The sequence below is a fragment of the Balaenoptera ricei genome, chromosome 5 (assembly GCF_028023285.1).
Source record: "Balaenoptera ricei isolate mBalRic1 chromosome 5, mBalRic1.hap2, whole genome shotgun sequence".
Taxonomy (NCBI): Eukaryota; Metazoa; Chordata; class Mammalia; order Artiodactyla; family Balaenopteridae; genus Balaenoptera; species Balaenoptera ricei.
This window is the reverse complement of record NC_082643.1, coordinates 51,095,063-51,116,651: the sequence shown is the minus strand read 5'-3', so window position 1 is coordinate 51,116,651 and position 21,589 is coordinate 51,095,063. Positions and strand designations below refer to the sequence as shown.

The 21,589-nt window shown below is 40.2% G+C and overlaps 1 protein-coding gene across 4 annotated transcripts in view; it reads right to left on the bottom strand.

The window, feature by feature from the left end:
• The window catches only part of CDKL2 (cyclin dependent kinase like 2), a 36,610-nt gene extending 22,627 nt beyond the window's left edge, over positions 1–13,983 (bottom strand). The window contains exons 1-3 of one of the 4 annotated variants that reach the window (XM_059922837.1): positions 13,513–13,983; positions 10,974–11,172; positions 2,323–2,517 (exon numbers count right to left, since the gene is read on the bottom strand). In XM_059922837.1, the coding sequence (XP_059778820.1) occupies positions 2,323–2,517; positions 10,974–11,141 (363 nt within the window). In that variant the 5' untranslated portion in view covers positions 11,142–11,172; positions 13,513–13,983. Of the gene's footprint in view, positions 1–2,322; positions 2,518–10,973; positions 11,173–11,250; positions 11,318–13,512 lie in introns of those variants that run through there. The other 3 variants (XM_059922839.1, XM_059922838.1, XM_059922836.1) reach the window with 3 other exon arrangements.
• Positions 13,984–21,589: the final 7,606 nt, after the last annotated feature.

The window sequence follows — 21,589 nt, the reverse complement described above, 5'->3', positions numbered from 1 at the left end:
TCAAGAATCAACAACTCTGCTACTACCTACACTGCACATCTAAAAGAACTGAAAGCAGGGATTTGAACAAATATTTGTACACCAATGATCATAGCAGCATGATTCACAATAGCTACAAGGTGGAAACAACCCAAGTGTCAATCAACCGATGAATAACAAAATATGGTATATACACACAATGGCATTTATTAAGCCAAAGAAGGAATGGCATTTTGTTACATGCTATAACATGGATGAACCTTGAAAACATTATGTTAGTAAAATAAGCCAGACATAGAAGGACAAATATTGTATATTCCACTTACACAAGGTACCTAGAATAGGCAAATTCATAGAGACAGAAAATAGAATAGAGGTTACTAAGGGCTGGTGGGAGGGAAAATGGGGTTGTTACTGTTTGATGGTTACAGAGTTTTTGTTGAGGATGATGAAAAAGTTTTGGTTATAGACAGTGGTGATGGTTACACAACACTGTGACTGTATTTAATGCCACTGAACTGCATATTTATAAATGGTTAAAATAAATATTATTTATGTATATTTTACCACAATAAAAAAAAACAGGAATAAAAAAAAAAAAAGAATCAACAGAATTTAGGAAGTAATCTCAGATATTTTACTTAAACCTGGGAATCTAAAAGAACAGTGGGTCCATTACCAAAAATACAAAAGTCTGGAAAAAGTTAGGTTTGATTAAGAATAATTAGTAGTTTAGTTTTAGCCATATAGGCTTTTAAGTGGATTTCTGAGTACCCAAGTGGAGGCACTCATCAAGCAATTATAAATGTAAAGGGGCTAAAACAAGGTCAGTTGGTTATGATTTCTAAAAGAGAGACTATGGAAGGAGAAAACAGGACACTGGGAGACAATGTTAAAAATTCTAGAGCTGGGCAAAACAAATTATTAGGCCTAGTTCTCTAATATAAGTAAACTGCATTTTGAAATTTTAAAAAATATATTTATTGTAAATTCAGAGGACCAGCATCCTAATTGGCATTGCTGAGCATTTTGCATAAGCTACCAATTTCTATTACATCCTAGACATCCATGGTAAAGGTCACAGGGCCAGCCCCACATCTACCATCAGCATTTGTTACTTTTATAATCACACAAAAAATGTCACTTAAAACATTTTGTAAAACTGGCAGAATCAATGTGTTAGTTATTCATTTTATACTTTGTGTCATTTTACCTAGAACTGCTTTTCTTTTTTTTTAATTAATTAATTTAGTTAGTTGCTTTTGGCTGCGTTGGGTCTTCGTTGCTGCGCACGGGCTTTCTCTAGTTGCGGCGAGCGGGGGCTACTCTTCGTTGTGGTGCGCGGGTTTCTCATTGCGGTGGCTTCACTTGTTGCGGAGCACGGGCTCTAGAGCGCAGGCTTCAGTAGCTGTGGCTCGCGGGCTCTAGAGCGCAGGCTCAGTAGTTGTGGCGCACGGGCTTAGTTGCTTCCCAGCATGTGGGATCTTCCCGGACCAGGGCTCGAACCTGTGTCCCCTGCATTGGCAGGTGGATTCTTAACCACTGCGTCACCAGGGAAGTTCCCTAGAATTTCTTTTATATGATTCTCAAAGGATATAAAATTGTTGTGATAGACAACAGAGTAATAGCAGGGATTTTCATATTTCACAACTAGGCAAGAGAATCTGAACTAACAAACAAATGGATTCTTAGGTGTATGTATCTGCCAAAACTCATTACTTAAAGTTTGTGCATTTCACTCAGTAAATGTTACCTCAAAAAAAAAAAAAATCTGCAAACTCTAGTTAATGACATGCAGAGCTGAAGTATTTAGAGTTGAAGTCCACAACTTACTTTAAAAAATGCATAAATAAGGGTTTCCCTGGTGGCGCAGTGTTTGAGCGTCTGCCTGCCGATGCAGGGGACATGGGTTCGAGCCCTGGTCCGGGAAGATCCCACATGCCGCAGAGCAACTAAGCCCGTGGGCCACAACTACTGAGCCTGCACGTCTGGAGCCTGTGCTCCGCAATGAGAGGCCGCAACAGTGAGGCCCGCGCACCGCGATGAAGAGTGGCCCCCGCTCGCCACAACTGGAGAAAGCCCTTGCACAGAAACAAAGAACCAACACAGTCAAAAATAAATAAATTTATTAAAAAAATAAATAAATTTAAAAAATAAAGGCTTAAAAAATGCATAAATAAGACAGATTAATAAGTAGATAAATAGATGAACAGATATATAACTACGTCATAAAACAAATATAGCAAAGTGTTCACAAGTATAGAATTCAGCGGTAGGTATATGGGTGTCCATTGTACACTCTTCTAACTTTTCAACTTTTTAAATAATTGTTTAAACACTTACACTGTGACTGTGACAAAATCCAATGCCACTGATAATCTGAAACAAATACTTTTGAGCTAGCTGGTAGTCTAGTCCATTTGGAAAGAGCTCCAAGTCATCAAGAACTGTATGGTCAACAAATTCAAAGACTAGGTACCATCGCTTTTTTTTCTTACACACTTCCAACAGATTCACGAGATTTTCATGCCTCAGTTGCTGTTATAAAAAGAAAAATACAGAATAGTTTTTACAAGATCAAATTACTAGTAATTAGTCACAGTCTAAAAGAGATCTTAGCATGAGTAAAACATGTAAATAAAATGCATAAACGGTATAAATTGTGAAACTATATTTTGGTTTTTAAATTAGAGTCAAAAGGGCTTCCCTGGTGGCGCAGTGGTTGAGAATCTGCCTGCCAATGCAGGGGACACGGGTTTGAGCCCTGGTCTGGGAAGATCCCACATGCCGTGGAGCAACTGGGCCCGTGAGCCACAACTACTGAGCCTGAGCGTCTGGAGCCTCTGCTCTGCAACAAGAGAGGCCGCGATAGTGAGAGGCCCGCACACCGCGATGAAGAGTGGCCCCCACTCGCCACAACTGGAGAAAGCCCTCGCACAGAAACGAAGACCCAACACAGCCAAAAATAAAAATAATAAATAAATAAATTAGAGTCAAAAGACCATACTGCTCTATTCTCCTCTCAGAGAACACAATAAAGCCAATGAGAAAAAGGAATGTAGGTCCATCTTTGATGAAACTAAGAAGGATTTATGACCCCTACCCACAGCAAACGAGGTGGCACTGTCAAGGTCAAACAGGAGTCTAGGAAGATACCAAGAGATCATCTGTGGCTACAAAGCTGGCAGAGCAGAGTTTTCCAAAGTTGGTGACATAACCTGAAAAGAAAAACAACAACAACAAAAAACCTTCTTTGGTATAATGAGAACAGGGCTCATAGACTGTCAGTGAAACCATCCCTAGAACTGAATGGCACCAGGGAACAGGAGGGGAGGGGCTCTGAATAATCACATAGGAACTCATTTGCTGGAAACAATCTGTCAGTGAAGCCAAGTGGAAGGCAAAACAATTCATTATGAACAAACCTGCAACTACAAGTTTCAGAGAAATTAAGGATAACGTAAGTCAATCCCACACTCAGCCTTGTGTTGTAAGGAACATTGTTGTGAACCATGGTGGATTCCTGCTAACCTGGAACAAGACCACAGGTTTTCCTGAAAATGAACCTCCTACAGATAGCTGGTCCAGGAGGGGCTCACTTTGTTACAAGATAAGAAACGATCAAAAAGGAACCGATCCAGTCTCTATTCAAAGATACTATAAGAAAAGAGAAGGAAACACAAATGGCAGATGAACACTCACCAGAAAATGTTGCCTCTTTTTTTTTTTTTTTTTTTTTTTTTTTGGCCACACCATGCAGCTTGTGGGATCTTAGTTACCCGAGCAGGGATCGAACCCAAGCCCTCGGCAGTGAAACCACAGTGTCCTAACCACCGGATCGCCAGGAAATTCGCTGTTGCCTCTTTTTTAAAGAGGAGGAAACTACTAGAATACAGTCCTCAAAATCCTCAAGGAAAGAAGGAAAATTTATACCCAAAAAGATTGTCATTCAAGAAAAAGACAGCAGACGGCTTCCCTGGTGGCGCAGTGGTTAGGAATCCGCCTGCCAATGCAGGGGACACAGGTTCGTGTCCCGGTCCGGGAGGATCCCACATGCCGCGGAGCGGCTAGGCCGTGAGCCACAACTACTGAGCCTGCGCGTCTGGAGCCTGTGCTCCGCAACGGGAGAGGCCGCAACAGTGAGAGGCCCGCGCACCGCGATGAAGAGTGGCCCCCACTCGCCGCAACTGGAGAAAGCCCTTGCACAGAAACTAAGACCCAACACATCCAAAAATAAATAAATAAATAAATTTATAAAAAAAAAAAAAAAAAAGAAAAAGACAGCAGAGAAAATTTTCTGAACATGAGCAGTAAATCCATTAGTGTAGGACTAAGTGTTATACAAATGTGGGTATCACAGTTACAAAATAGAAAGTGAATATTTAAAACCTAACAATGTACAAATGATACTAGTAACAAACTTAGGAGAAAGAAGAGAAGATGCAAACAAAATAAGAGAGTATGAAAAAAAAAAAAATAAGAGAGTATGTATGTGGATTTCCTTGTCAATGGGACAGAATTATATTTTTGACCTGAAATTTTTAATTATAAGGTCTAATTATTTTTACACGTTTAATGGTAAGCACTAAGATAAAGAAGACAGCTTCTAAAATCAGATGGTGGATGAATGGGAGAGAGGAGGAAACAGAAATATAATAATTACTTTACAAAGGATTAACTATATTATATAACTCTATAGTTATAAAGGTAACAAAAAGTACAAAATAAAGCCTTTCCAACAAAGTATAATTTATAATTGTTATTTAATATTTTATGTAAAAGTTAATCTTCTGAAGACTCAGGGAAATCATTGTAGATTAAAATAAGAAATAAAGATTTGCATTTATAAGAAAAAAAAAGCCTTTCCAAATTACCAAAGGAAACACATCCAATGTTTAAAAAGTAATTGGGGACTTCCCTGGTGGCAGAGTGGTTAAGAATCCACCTGCCAGTGCAGCGGACACAGGTTCAAGCCCTGGTCCAGGAAGATCCCACATGCCACGGAACAACTAAGCCTGTGCGCCACAACTACTGAGCCTGCGCTCTAGAGCCCGCAAACCACAACTACTGACCCCTTGTGTCACAGCTACTGAAGCCCGCGTACCTAGAGCCCATGCTCCACAACAAGAGAAGCCACTGCAATGAGAAGCCCGTGCACCGCAACGAAGAGTAGCCTCCGCTCGCCACAACTAGAAAAAGCCTGCGCTCAGCAACAAAGAACCAACACAGCCAAAAATAAATTTTTTTTTTAAAAAGTAGACTATAGGGCTTCCCTGGTGGCGCAGTGGTTGAGAATCTGCCTGCCAATGAAGGAGACACGGGTTCGAGCCCTGGTCTGGGAAGATCCCACATGCCGCGGAGCAACTAGGCCCGTGAGCCACAATTACTGAGCCTGCGCGTCTGGAGCCTGTGCTCCGCAACAAGAGAGGCCGCGATAATGAGAGGCCCGCGCAGCGCGATGAAGAGTGGCCTCCACTTGCCACAACTAGAGAAAAGCCCTCGCACAGAAACGAAGACCCAAAACAGCCATAAATAAATAAATAAATAAAAAGTAGACTATATAGAAAAATATTTTTAAAGTAGTAATAAAATACATAATATTATAAATAATAATAACTAACCCCTACATAATGCTTACTATGTTCCATTACCTTAAGGACAAAAACCCTATAAAATAGTTGCAATTATTATCCTGTTTTACAGATGAGGAAACTAAAGCACATAGAGGTTAAGTAACTTGTTCAAGGTCACACAGCAATAACTGGTAGAGGAGAATTAGAACCCAGGAATTGTAGCCTCTGTGTTTTCCTGAAAACATTTCAGTTTTGTTTAGTTCCTCCTTCATGTACAGAACATCTGCCTTATAAACACACCCAGACCTGCAGCTGACTTGTATACAAAATATTTAGATTTCTTCTTCTTTTTTTTTTTTTTTTAGATTTCTTATTCTTAACCACTAAGCCATTCTGACTCTAGAGGGGAAAAAAAGGAAAACTAAGACCAAACTTATGTTACATCATAACTATAAATGGGCTAAACTTAGCTATTAAAACAAAAGATTCCAGGTTGGATCACAAAGCACTTTCCAAATATATTAAGTGAATTAACGCATATCCATACAATGAAATAAAATGCAGCAGTTAAAAAGAACAAGGCAGTTTTATGTCCACGGGTATGCAATAATCACTAAGCTACATTAAGTGGAAAAAAGGCAAGATGCAGGTCAGTGTGTAGAATATGCTGCCATTTGATATATGTACACACACCAGAATTCCTCTGATGGATACAGTTGCTTATGGAAGGTATAACTAAATAGCTGGTACACAAAGGTGGCAGGGAAATGCATTTTAATTTTATAGCATATTCATATGTTACCTTTTCAAAAATTAAAATAAGTAGATAAATAAAATTTGTATCAGTGTGTTAAAAGATAAACATGCTAATATTGACAAGAGTTTATTTGAGCAAACATTGATTTAAACTGGGCAGCACGATACTGAAAGAGGTTAGGAACATTCTACTGGTAGAAGCTAAGGGAAAGGGTTTCCCTGGTGGTACAGTGGTTAAGAATCCGCCTGCCAATGCAGGGGACACAGGTTCGAGCCCTGGTCCAGGAAGATCCCACAGGCCGCAGAGCAACTAAGCCCCTGTGCCACCACTACTGAGCCTGCACTCTAGAGCCTGCAAGCCACAACTACTGAGCCCTCGCGCTGCAACAACTGAAGCCTGCGTACCCAGAGCCCATGCTCCACAACAAGAGAAGCCACGGCAATGAGAAGCCTGCCTGCCACAACGAAGAGTAGCCCCCGCTCGCCACAACGAAGAGTAGCCCCTGCTCGCCACAACTAGAGAAAGCCTGTGCGCAGCAATGAAGACCCAACACAGCCAAAAATAAATAAATAAATAAATTTATTTTAAAAAGAAAAAAAAGAAGCTAAGGGAAAGGCTTTTACAGAGCAGACATGGAAGCAAAGCAAGTAAATTATTTGATTGGTTCCAGTTTAAGTGGTTGCTTTACTTGGGAAAGCCTAGTTGACTGTTTGTGACTGGTTGTGCTTAACTTACAATGTCTTAACCTTGAGCATTTACAGGAATTGGGTCTAGCTTAGGTTTCCTTTGATTTGTTTACATAGGGTGCCAAGGCATTAGAGCCACCTTAGTCTAATGGCCTATTGTTTCACTTGGTTTTTTACTATAAGTACACACACACACACACAAACTTCTAGTAAACTTAAATTTTAATAGGTATGTAGAGAATTCCCTGGCAGTCCAGTGGTTAGGACTCCACACTTTCACTGCTGAGGGCCCAGGTTCAATCCCTGGTCGAGGAACTAAGATTCTGCAAGCCTCGCAGCCAAAAAATTAAAACATAATAAAATAATAAAAGGTATGTAGACTTCCGGTTTTCTGTTCTACATGTAAGGAGCTTGGAAGTCTCCACTCCACCCTAACAAGTAAAAAACTGAGTAGACTAAAAAATCAACAACTCTTTTTTGGATTCATAAGAGATGAGAGGACGTAGGGCAAACCACCGGCTCCAAGACTGGAGAGACAAACCAGCAAACACAGGGAGTCTCTGCTTACTGGAACAGAGACTCACGAGGGCACAGCTCTGTGGGAACCAATGCCAAGGTAGGAAAACCTGAACTGCAAAGGATAAGTTATCGGAAGCTCAATGCGGCCAAGCCCGAGAGTTAAAAACTTCAGGGAAATCCACACAACACTGTAAGATGTTATTTCTAGGAGCTCAGCCAAGTTCCGATGGTAAATTTCGGAGAAGAATCTCCTTCAGCTTTCACAGGGAGAGGAAAAAAGGAACCATTTGGAAATACGCCACAGCACTCTGTCCTTAACAAGGCCTGCCCTTGGGGGGAACTAGTTAAGCAGAGCCTAACCAGCTGAGGAAGGGAGATAGCCAACTCCAGCCTACTGTAGCCATCTTATCCCACCTAAGGAGGGGAGAAAAAGCCTGAAGAACACTTGTAAAGTTCACAGGCTAGCGGCATAGGCTCACTGAAAGACTGAGACCTAATCATGGCACTACAGAACATTTCCCTTCCGCCAACCTCACCACCACATTACTAAAAGCCTATTTACAGCACTTCCTTTTACCTGGTACATCATGCCCAGCTCTGAAGAAAAAAATTACAAGGCGTACCAAAAGACAAAAACCACGATTTGAAGACACGGAAAAATCATCAGAAGCAGACGTGGCAGGGATGTAGGAATTATCAGACCAAGAATGTAAAATAACTATGATTAATTTGCTTAGGGTTCTAATGGGTAAAGTAGACAGCATGCAAGAACAGATGGGCGATGTAAGCAGAGAGATGGAAATCCTAATAAATAATCAAAAGAAATGCTGGAGATTAAAAAAACAAAAAACAGGGACTTCCCTAGCAGTCCAGTGGTTAAGACTCTGCACTCCCAATGCAGGCGGCCCGGGTTCGATCTCTGGTCAGGGAACTAGATCCTGCATGCCGCAACTAAGGAGCCCGCATGCGGCAACTAAGAGCTCTCGTGCCTCAACTAAGACCCGGTGCAGCCAAATAAATAAATAAAAATTAAAAAATAAAAAAAATTTAAAAAACAAAAGCACTGTAACAAAATAAGAATGCCTTTGATTGGCTTATTGGTAGACTGGATACAGCTGATGAAAGAATCTCTGAGCTAGAGGATATCTGAGTAGAATGCTCAAAAACCAAAAAGGGAAGAGAACAAGGACTGAAAATCTTCTCAAGCATATAGAAATAGACCTAAGAAGATAGCGAGGAAGAACTGGGTCAAACTCAGTAACAGGAGAACAAAGAGAATTAATCTCAGGAGTCAAAGCTGATTTTGCTATGAAGTAACAGATATGGAAATGAGGTTAGATTTTTGTGTCCTCTTGGGACTAAGAGGGAAGGAAGAGTCAAGTCTAAATGTCTTGCAAAGGCGGGGTCTTTCAGAAACCACCTCCAGTTTAAGCTGGGACCCTAAGGACTACACCTTCCCCAGTGAAAATGAACGGAAATGAACCAGTCCAGGCTTCACATCACCTGTACCTTGAACTTGGATTAACATACTAGACTGGGAGCATCCCCACGCAACTGGCAGAAGCAAATGAATATCCTCTCTGGAAGAAGATAACTTTTATCTATCTTAGCCTCAAAACATTTCTACAAATAAATTTCCAAAAACAATATCCAATATAAATAATAATGAAGAACACAGAAAACAAGACACTCTAAGCAAGTACTTTGAATTTACTGAGGAGGCACTGGGCTGGTAGTGTGCCTGTACCAGGACAGGGAAAATTTAATGTAGATCAGTGTTAACTAGTAAAGGTAGTTAATCCCTAAGAGGGGTAAGAGGAATCCAAGGGATATGTAAAAATATAGCAGGGGCTTCCCTGGTGGCGCAGTGGTTAAGAATCCACCTACCAATGCAGTGGACACGGGTTCAAGCCCTGGTCCGGGAAGATCCCACATGCCGTGGAGCATCTAAGCCAGTGCGCCACAACTACTGAGCCTGCGCTCTAGAGCCCGCAAGCCACAACTACTGAAGCCCGTGGGCCTAGAGTCCATGCTCTGCAACAAGAGAAGCGACCGCAATGAGGAGCCCGTGCACTGCAAGGAAGAGTAGCCCCTGCTCGCCGCAACTAGAGAAAAGCCTGCGCGCAGCAACGAAAACCCAACGCAGCCAAAAATAAATAAATAAATAAATTTTTTTTTAAAAAAAAGAAAGAAACTCAGGAATAATTGATAAATAGTGGAAAGGATAAATATTAGGTATTTATTCGAAGGAATAAAATCTTACATAGCATATACTCAGATCACAGGGCAACTGGGTCAAAAGTAAATAACCAAGGAGAAAAACCTAGAAATTTTCCACATGTTTGGCAATTAAGGAAAATGAGAAAATATTTTGAACTGCTAATCAAAATTTCTAGGATACATACCAAGCTGTTCTTAGAAGGAAAGTTATAACCTTAAATGCATATATGAGAAAAAAAACCTAGAAATTAAAGAAGTAAGCATATAACTCAGAAGTTTAGGAAAAAGAACTGTAAAATAAACCCAAAATAAGTAGAAGGTATGAAATACTAAAGAACAAAAATTAATGAAATAGAAAAGAAATACACAACAGGGAAGATCAAGAAAGCCAAACATTGGTTCTTTCTAAAGATAAATAAAATTGATAAACTTCAGGTTAGACTGATGGGGGGTTGGTGGTGGGAGGGAGTTAACATAGCAAGTCTGAGACTTTTATCCCTAGAAAGTTGGCTTGCAAAGTGAGCCCTTGTTTGCTACCTGGGTACTTGGATTTCAGAAGTGTTCCTTCATTTCCAGAACTGATAAAGTGGCTCACTGTGCAAACAATATGGTTTATGCTGAATTCCTGCATTTCTTCTGAGAGTCTGGGATGTTGTCATGCACCAGGCAGGGGGTTCCTCTGTGACAAGGCCCCAGGAAAATTCTGGGCACTGAGTCTCTAATGAATTTCCTTGGTGGACAATATTTCACACGTGTTGTCATAACTGATTGCTGGAGGAAATAAGTGCATCCTGTGTTAATCCACTGGAAGAAAAGTGACAGTTTCCTCTGGAATTCACCCCATGTGCCTTTTCCCTTTGCTGATTTTCCTTTATATCTTTTCTCTGTAATAAATCATAGCCAAGAGTACAACTGTTTGCTGAGTGCTGTGAGCCCTCCTAGTGAATCATCAAACCTTGGGGTGGTCTTAGAGACCCCCAACACAGTTGTTGGTAGATAGATAGATAGATAGGCAGATAAGAGAGAAGCAACAAATAATATTAAAATCATGTTTATATTCATGAGATAAATGAATATGTATATGTAATCTTGTTGTTTACTGCCAAAAAAGAAGAAATTTATACTTTAAACCAAGTTATGGAAATAAAACAAATATAAAAACAGCATTTTTTAAAAACAATTACTGTCACTCAAGAAACAACTCATTTTTTTTTCAATTCAATATATGTGATAACTTACCTTTAGTAACTTGATTTCTCGCATAGCAATTTTTTTAACCATTTTGTCATCATCACTTTCTAAGAACTTCTTAATGGCCACAATTCTTCCACTATCTTTATTCCTACACTTCATCACCATTCCATAGCTCCCTTCTCCAACCAATCCTAGGTTCTCATATTTTTCCATTTTAATTAAAAACCAGTAGGAATTTTTCTTGCTGTGGAAACCAAAACATAGAGTTAATTATGTTGAGTATATTAATTTCCTTCACCCTCCCAAATTAATTCTTCCACACCTGTTTTCCATATTAGAGCAGACACTGCATCGATGACTGTCCTGTGTAATGTTTCTGCATCTAAGTTATGTTTTCAAAATATTCACATACAGTTCCTAATAGACAAGGCAAATGGAATTGAAGCCATTAACTTCAAATTTAAATTACTAAATGTCATGTTAATGAAATTTCAATATATTTTTAATTAAGACAAAGCAATACTTGAACTATTATACAAAACAATAACAGTTTACTTTAGAAAAACACAATTCCTTTTCACTTTAAGGTGAAAAAGGCACAAGTGAATTTGGTTACAGTGAAGATAAAATTTATTTTTTTACATCAGGTTTAAAAGATCAAAGTTGAGGATCTTTATGTGCTTTCTAGTCTATTGGGAAAAATATTACCAAGTTAACACTAACAACTTCTGATCAACTATTTTTCTTTACTTTTATTACCATAGTAATTAAATTCCTATATTGAACATACAAAATAACAGCAATGACATCACAGTATGTAAGCAGATTTTTAATAATTAAATGTTAGTGTACCAAATACAGTATTTCAAAAATCCTTCTAATGATTAATCACTATAAGTATGATTATTTGAATTTTGTGTTTAGAATTCTTTTACATCCCATTATATGACATTTTCTGGATGAAGGCAATCCTAACAAAATTTTTCTTACTTTACTAATAATTGGTGAAGGACCAGCAATCATTCCACTACATATTTTGGTATAGCAAAAAACTTTTCAGCCGAAATACGGTTAGATTTTAATTCATAAGTTTTTATCGCCATGAAATATAAAAGCTAATAAACTACAACTTCAAAGTTAAATTTATTTTTACAATCTGATTGTGAAATTAAATTCCAGAAGCAAAGAATAAAAAATGTTTCTGTTAATCCCAACATGGTTCTAAAAGTTTTGGGAGGAAAAAAATAGGCTATTGGTAACTATATATTCAAATGATGATTCATAGTTGAATTTTTTTTTAACCTGACAATATAAAAACACTCATTCAAAAAACTTGGAAAGAAAAAAAATTCTTACCTATAACATTAGTAGTGTACCTACGGCAACCTAAAATTAATTTACCCAGATTGTGAATTGTGATGTTTTCCTTGCTTCCCTATTGGTACACTGATGACAAAGACAAAACAAATATCCTCTTTGTTCTAGCAAACTGTGATAATCCAATGTATACAATACATTTTCAGCAGTTTACATTTGACAATTTAGGGGATATATATATATATAATTATTATATATATATAATAATATAGTGTATATATATATAGTTATATATATATAGTATATATACATGGAAAGTCAGAAGACTGATCTTCGGGAGGGAAAAAATAAATAAATCCCAGTCAACACCAACCCAATTATTTCATTATTTTACTACCAGCTTTGATAGTAGGTTCTACTATAAACTGTTTACAGAACAGTGTCTCTGACACTAACTTTCTATACATTTGACATTTTAACTTCCATTTAACCTCTATTAACTTTTTTTTTTTTAAACATCTTTATTGGAGTATAATTGCTTTACAATGGTGTGTTAGTTTCTGCTTTATAACAAAGTGAATCAGTTATACTATTAACTATTTTTAAATAAAATGTCAGTGTTTGAAAAAAATTTCTCAATGTAATTCTCTCTCTCCTTTCTTTAATTTTTTTTTCCTTCCACTAAAACAGCATATTTTATTAAGGACTAGACTTTAGGCTTATCATACCAAGGACAAAAATAGCTGGAATCTATAACCTGGATCATTTTAAAACATTTGCAATTAGTGTCCTCAATATTTGGAAATGCAAAGTGAACACAGTTAAAATTACCTTAAGCATGTCTAAGAGGTTCTGAAGCATGTCACAAGCTAACATTCTGCAAGTTGACTACTCCAAGTGTATTCTCCAACCAACTGCACATTTGGTCACAGCACACTGAACACACCTGCTTTTTCAAGTGGCACTTCCCACAAATACTTTAAAAGTATCAAGGCTTAAAAAGCCTCTTGTTTCCTGAAACAGTTACTCATAAACCATAACTTCTCATGCCTTCTACTTGGGAATGTTAAGGGTTATACAAACTAAAAGGAAACCTGGCCAATTGGCAATGTGGTAGTTCTGGACATGTGCCATGGAAGCATATGGTTCTCATACTAATAATTTAGATAATAAAAAAATGCTATTTTTTATTTTGTTAAAGACAGGTTGAAATCTCTTATAGATAAAAGAACGAGATAATAGAAGCTTTCAAAAGTATTATACTTACTGTTTCTTTTAAATCCTTTGGCGTGGAAATACCCAAAGGTTTTCAACTTGGAAACAAAATTGAGGTGAAATGCATCTCGTTCGCAGGTCTAAAAGATGCTGACTAGCAAACTAGCAATTCTACTGCTGTCGCGATTTCTTCCGCAGACACAGTCAGGGGTCCCAGGTGAAGCAGGCAAGGAGGCCGACTGGCCTCAACCCACCGCAAGTTCACACTCAGGAGGACCGCGGGTCGCATGCTGTCGTCGTCAAGGCAACGACCTCACTCTGTCCCCAACCATAGGCACAGAGTCTCCAGAGAGAAAAGGCCGGGGTCTAAATGCGTCCACGGCAGGCACCAATACCTGTTAAGGCCAAGGCCTGTAGGGAAGTTAGCTGGGGTGCTCGGGCACCGCCTCCCAGCTCCTAAGGCGCCCGGTCCCTGGAGTCTGTGAACCTGCTCGGCTCTAGCTAGCCCTGGGCCAAGGCTTGGCCACCAAGCTGCAAGGGGCGGATCCTCACCCGCCCGGGCCCGCCCCCGAGTGCGCCAAGCCTCCCGTGTTCTGATTGGCTGGGTTCTGTCGTCGAGATCTCTGATTGGCTTAGCGCCAACCACCCATCCAGTTCACCTGGGGCTTGGCTCAGGTGCTGATCACTGATGCGCAGACGCCAGCATCAGCACACACCTACCTTCTCAAGTAAGGAAGCACCTTTCTGCCTTCACCGGGAGACCGCTCTTCGCGACTGAGGACAACAGGCGATTCTGGTGCTCACGGAGAGGCTAAAAGTGGTGGTGGTTTTGTAGGATTGGGTGAAAATGGAAGGGGATGACCGTGCAAAGAGCGCCATGAAGCGTTCTTCAAGCTCCTCGTCTGGGCCGGGGAGTGGGCTCTGAAGCCCCTCAACCGGGAAGGTTCGGGCTTGACGGCGATTCGACGCTTCCTTTCCGGTCTGGGCAGTGGGGTCAGTCTGCCAGGTAGGAGATGAGGGTGACAGTCTAGGAGGTGATAAGTAGGCGAGGCAAGGTGAAAGTAGGTAAATGATGACAGAACTGGCGTTAGAAGGGACCCTGGGGAGGACAGCCTGGGCAATGAAAGTGAGGGAAATACTTGGAGATAACGGAAGGGGAAGAGAGGACATGAATGAAATAAGAGGAAAAGGGCTAAGACGGTTGGGGAACTAAAAGACATGAGCAATACTGGCGTATGACACACAGCCACATAGGGTGCAGCTGGGGATGCGATGTTTAAGGCACAGACCAACTCAATCCATGATTAGGCAAGACGGGTAGGTCAGAATCATGCACATGCTGAAGTCACACAAGAAACAGGGCTTTCCTCATTTTCAAGGAATTTGGGGTTTAAGCCATACCTCTGCAGTGAGGAAGCCTTAAGCACTCAGTTATTTTCATGTTAAATCATAAAAACTAACCATTTTATAATTCTATTTGGTTTCCATAATACCATAATCCAGTTAGGAGAGTGTCCTGGATAGCAGGTATTTATACCCATAGTCAATATTAAGGTATTAATTCCTTCTTGTATACAAAGAAATAAACATTCTGGTTTATAAATAAGCTTTTGTGAGTTTGCTTAGGATGAATTAATCTTCCAGTGCCGGATCACCTTGATCAAACTGCTTAAAATCCAGTTCCTGAAACTGTAATAATGAGGACCAGACCTGGGACCTGGGTATGGAAAGAATATAATTCTTTAGTCAATGCAAGATGTAATTAGCTCTATCCTTAGGTGTGACCACGTTGGAGGGAGCCATGCCCCATTTAGTTATCTCTAGAGGCTATAATAGAATGTGATGAACTTCTTTTATATGAGAAGCAGATTCCCTTTTATAAAGTGGCGAATCTGGGTTTGTTAGGCCTGAAGCTTGAGAAGAAGAATGTAAAAATATGTTACTTTTGTAACTTTACAAAAATATTCAACAACATAAACATTTTAAAGGTACCTCTAAGCAAAAGGCCCTGAAGTTTAAAATAACCTGTTTATATCCCACAAGCAACCAAAAGGATAAAGACTAAAAAACTGGATTTGGTGACTAGACAATGCTTGAGAAAACAATTTCAAAAAGAATTGAGTTTGAAAGCCAACTGTAAAGGAGGCATAGGGTATTCAAGAATTACACATCCCCGGTGGCCCAGTCCTGCCCCTCAGCCCAGGCCCCCCCCCGGGAACCAGGTTGTACCATGTAGGGAAGCGGGGATCTATTCACATACCTCAGGTAACGGAGGTGTGCAGATGGGGGAAGGGACTGCGCAGATCAAAGGCCGGGGGGGGGGGGTCATGGGGATCTCAAAAGGCTTGAGGATGGGGCTGCTTGGGGGGATGGGGAGGAGGCAACCTGGCAGGGGACAAGTGGGGGACCCAGCCGGGTTGAGCCCCTGGGCCCCAGGTCTGTACAATACGGTTTGCTATAAAACTCAAATCTTCTGGGGGGCGGGGGTGGGGGGGCAGAGAATTACACATCCTGGGTAAAGTCATCTATTGATACATGTTTGGTGAAGAGGAGGTAGTATTAGGTAGAAGCGGGATTGGGTTATTGTTTATTTTAAAAAGAAATTTTAAACAAGAAAATCTTTGTAGGGAAAAGGAACGGAGAGAGAGGGACTTTAAAGAGGCAAGAAAAGGAATAATTAATGAAAAACCAAGGACAGGTAGTGAAGAGAAGGTAATAAAGTATGAAAAGGACTTAGCCTTGAAGAAGTTTCTAGAAAAGAGGGAAAACAGAAAAGTGTAGGACAGACACATTAGCTGGCTTAGATCTTCTCTGTAAAAAAAATTTCTGCAGAAAAAAAGATAATGGTGAGATTGAGGCTCAAGGATATGTGAGCAGAAATTCCTTGAAATAGGTAGTTATGAAAGAAGACATTTTGATATGAAAGGAATACGAAATAGTAAAATGTGCCCACTTGAGCATGGACACCATGAATTTACAGTGAAACCAACTGACTCTGTTTCATAGGACTTGGCATCCTCAGGTTCAAGAATGGAGAAAATAGACCGTACGTAAGCTACTTAGAGAAGTGGTAGTGCAAGGAGATTAAACAAAAAAGTTAAGAAATCAGGGATGATGGAGAAAGCACAATTGAAATGGTTTGCCGTGGTTCCAGCTAGATCAGAAGACAAATTATGACAAGTTAACTAATAAGCTGAAAATACAGGGGCACTGAGAAAATGGAGCTCATCATAGGCATGAAGAGTAAGTTTAATGGGAGTGAAATAGGAGAAAAAGTTACTGTCAAAGAAAGCAAGTTGTGAATTTAAGATTTTGGAAATGGCACAAGATGATGATGATGAGTTCTAAAGAGTGGAATGTTTGGCCATTCCTTTGGGTAGCTGAAGTTTATTGAAAAATGTCATTGGAACTGAATTCAAAGAAACTTGAGGTCGCAGTATGAAAAGTCATAACCTTTTCCTAAAAAATCGTAACATGAACAAGTGGGACAATATAGAAAGAGGTTGAAATGCACATTTTAATCACTAAAGAAAGTGAAATGTTCTAAAAATCTAAAGAAAACACTGTGGGAGTGTATGAGATTGGCAACAAGAAGAAAGCCTGAGAGATGGCAAAGAAACAAAGGTTAAAAAGAGACTAAGGACCATATGACCCAGCAATTCCATTCCTAGGTATAGACCCAAGAAAAATGAAAACACATGTTCATACAAAAACTTGTACATGAATGTTCACAGCAGTACTGATATTCATATGAATTGATTTCATAGTAGCCAAAAAGGTAAACTCAAATGTCCATCAATTGATGAATGGATAAACTATGCTATATCCATACAATGGAATATTATTCCCCCTTAAAAAGGAATAAAGTACTCATAGATGCTACAACATGGATGAATGTTAAAAACAGTATGCTGGGATTTCCCTGGTGGTCCAGTGGTTAAGACTCCACGCTCCCAGTACAGGGAGCCCAGGTTTGATCCCTGGTCAGGGAACTAGATCCTTCATGCTGCAACTAAGAGCCGGCATGTCGCAACTAAAGGAGCCCACATGCTGCAACTAAAGGAGCCCACATGCTGCAACTAAAGGAGCCCACATGCTGCAACTAAAGATCCCACATGCCGCAACTAAGACCTGGCACAGCCAAATAAATAAATATATATATATATATATATTTTTTTTTAAAGTATGCTAAGCGAAAGATGCCAGACACAAAAGATCACATATTATGTGATTCCACTTATATGAAGTGTTCAGCATAGACAAATTCATACAAACAGAAAGTAGATTAGTAGTTACCAGGGACTGAGGGGGAGATGGGAATGAGGAGTGACTACTAATGGGTATGGGGTTTCTTTTTTTGGCACACTGCATGGCTTGCAGGATCTTAGTTCCCTGACCAGGGATTGAACCTGACCCCAGCAGTGAAAGTGCCAAGTCCTAACCACTGGACTGCCAGGGAATTCCCTGGGGTTTCTTTTTAGGCTAATGAAAATGTTCTGGAATTAAACAGTGAATATAGGAAGATAAGAAGTACATAGCCTGCCTAGAAATCTTTTTTCAGTGAATTTATACATTTTAGCTTAGAGTAGCCCAATTCTCTTTCTCACCTTAGCAATCATCTCTGTTAAGTAACTCTTGGCAACAATCATTCTTTACATATCTGGACATCCCCCCAAAAATGTGCTTCAGTCAGTGTCTTGCCAAAAAAACAAAAAAAAAAAAAAAAAAAAACACCACTTAGGTCTCATGAGATACTGATTGATCATGGGTTTTTGGCACACTTCAGTTGAGTTACCAAGTGAAAGGAAGGGCCATAAAATCTTCAGACTACAAAAAGTAAGGTTCTTTATTTTCAGTATATTATTGAGCATACAGCTATGAATACATTCTGACATTCTGTTAAAAAAATGGACTGACTCATTTTGAAGTTCTTGTTCTTTGATGGAAGGACATTTGCCTTAGAAGAGAGAATTCTGTTCTCAATCTAGTAATTGATTCATTGACCTCATTACTACATTTAAAAGTGATTAAGACAATCAGATTTGGGGTGTGAAGAAAAAAGAACCCTCCTACACTGTTGGTGGGGATGTAAATTCGTACAGCCACTATGGAGAACAGTATGGAGGTTCCTTAAAAAACTAAAAATAGGGACTTCCTTGGTGGCGCAGTGGTTAAGAATCTGCCTGCAAATGCAGGGGACACAGGTTCAATCCCTGATCCAGGAAGATCCCACATGCCGCAGAGCAAGTAAGCCCATGTGCCACAACTACTCTGCCTGCACTCTAGAGCCCACGTACCACAACTACTGAGCCTGTGTGCCACAACTACTGAAGCCCGTGTGCCTAGAGCCTGTGCTCCACAAGAGAGGCCCCCGCTCGCCGCAACTAGAGAAAGCCCGCACGCAGCAACGAAGACCCAACGCAGCCAAAAAAAAAAAAAAAGCTAAAAATAGACCTACCATATGACCCTGCAATCCCACTCCTGGGCTATCCAGAGAAAACCATAATTTGAAACAATACATGCACCCCAGTGTTCAGTGCAGCACAATTTACAATAGCCTGGACAAGGAAGCAACCTAAATGTCCACTGACAGAGGAATGGATAAAAACGTTGTGGTACATATATACAATGGAATGTTACTCAGCCATAAAAAAGAATGAAATAGGGCTTCCCTGGTGGCACAGTGGTTAAGAATCTGCCTACCAATGCAGGGGACATGGGTTTGAGCCCTGGTCCGGGATGATCCCATATGCCGCGGAGCAACTAAGCCCGTGCGTCACAACTACTGAGCCTGTGTGCTGTAGCTACTGAGCCCGTGCACCTTAGAGTCCGTGCTCTGCAACAAGAGAATCCACCCCAGTGAGCAGCTGGCGCACTACAACATAGAGTAGCCCCTGCCCGCCGCAACTAGAGAAAGCCTGTGCACAGCAACAAAGACCCAACACAGCCAAAAATAAATAAATTGATTTTTTAAAAAAATGAAATAATGCCATTTGCAGCAACATGGATGGACCTAGAGATTGTCACACTGAGTGAAGTAAGTCACAGACAAATATCATATGCTATTGCTTATATGTGGAACCTTTAAAAAATGGTACAAATGAACTTATTTACAAACAGAAATAGAGTCACAGATATAGAAAACAAACTCATGGTTACCAGAGGGGAAAGCGGGCAGGGGGGGAGGGATAAACTGGGAGACTGGGATTGACAAATACACACTATCTATAAAATAGATAACTAATAAGGACCTACTGTATAGCACAGGGAACTCTTCTCAATACTCTGTAATGGCCTATATGGGAAAAGAATCTAAAAAAGAGTGGATATATGTATATGTATTACTGGTACACTTTGCTGTACAGCAGAAGCTAACACAACATTGTAAATCAACTATACTCTAGTAAAATTTTTTTTAAAAAACATGGAATACTATGCACCTGTAAAAAAGAATGAGCAGGCACTTTGTTTACTGATATGTAATGACCTCCATGATATATGGTGAAATAATAAAAGTAATGTGCGTTTGTACAGGGGGCCACCACTTATGCCTAAAAAGAAAAATATGTATATTTGTATTCTCTTGGATATAGAAAGATCTCTGGGAAGGGTGTACAAAAAAATTAGATAAAAAATGGTTGCCTCTAGGTAGAATTTTGTGGTGGTGGATGGAGGAAGAAGGCCTTTCACTTACAAAACTGTACCTTTTGAAGTGTATTCCATGTGAGTTTTCCCCATTAAAAAAAAAGTAAAATTTTAATGAAAAAAAAAAAAGACAATTAGATTTGGAAACCTAAAGTACAATACACCACTTATTTGGTCAAGTTCAGCATACACCATATTTTATCTGTCAGTCACCAACACAGCTATATCATGTAACAATATAAACCTGGGAATCCATTCCTCAAATGTTAAAAATAGTATACATTTTGTCTGCACTGATAACAAGCCTCTTATAAACTCTCTCTTGATGTTCCCTCTTCCTCTAGCCTCTGCTGCATTCCTGTTCGTATTCATAGCAAAACTACAGAAAAAAAGTCTGTTCATTTCCTACATCCTGTTCTCTCTTGGGCTTTCATCCTTATCACTTCACTGGAATAGCTCTTCCCAGAAGTCACTGAGACCTACACAAAGCCATCTGTGGCAGAGATTACTAGCTACTCACAGTAAACTGGTTCCTTTTTTCTCTATGTATAGCTTGCTTATTTTCTGAAATCTCCACTGCAGTTAGGGGTGATCATGCGACTGAATTCAAGCCAATGGAACATGAGATGTGTACCGTTCCCAGACCTGGCCCATGAAAATCTCCGTTCAAGATCCTCCATGTTGGGGCTTCCCTGGTGGCGCAGTGGTTGAGTCCACCTGTCAATGCAGGGGACAAGGAGCTCTGGTCCAGGAGGATCACACGTGCTGCAGAGCAGCTAGGCCCATGCGCCACAACTGCTGAAGCCCGCGTGCCTAGAGCCCGTGCTCCGCAATGGGAGAGGCCGCCGAGGTGAGAGGCCCACGCACTGTGGTGAGGAGTGGCCCCCACTCGCCGCAGCTAGAGAGGGCCTGTGTGCAGCAACGAAGACCCAGCACAGCCAAAAATACATAAATAAAATTTAAAAAAAAAAAAGATCCTCCATGTTCCTTTTCCCTCCCAGCTAGCTGTAATGGAGATGAGTATAATGTGATCTTGAAGCCACACTGTGAAGTTAGTAGAGCCTTCCTTCATCTGGGTCCCTAAATGATTAAGTGAGGGGGAGCCAGACTACTGACCTCTTCATGACCACTCCCCCTTTTGTTATATGAGGGGGGAAACTACTGTGTTTGAGCCATTAGACATTTTGGGGTCTATTTATTTTAGCAGTTAGTCCACCCTAATTAATTCACCACCTTCTTTGACCTCTCAGCAGCGTGACACAACTTTCTATACTTTCCAAGACAAATTCTTGAAACTTAGCTTTCCATGACCCCAATATTTGCCATATTTTGTCTGTTTTCTTTGCATGGTTCTCCTGTTCTAGAACCCTACATGTTGGGAGTGTCGGAGGGCTCAGTCCTCAGCCTCCTCTCTTCTGTACACTCTCTGTCTAGATGATCTCCTCTAACTCAATAGCTGCAAAGACCTCTGCTGACCAATCACA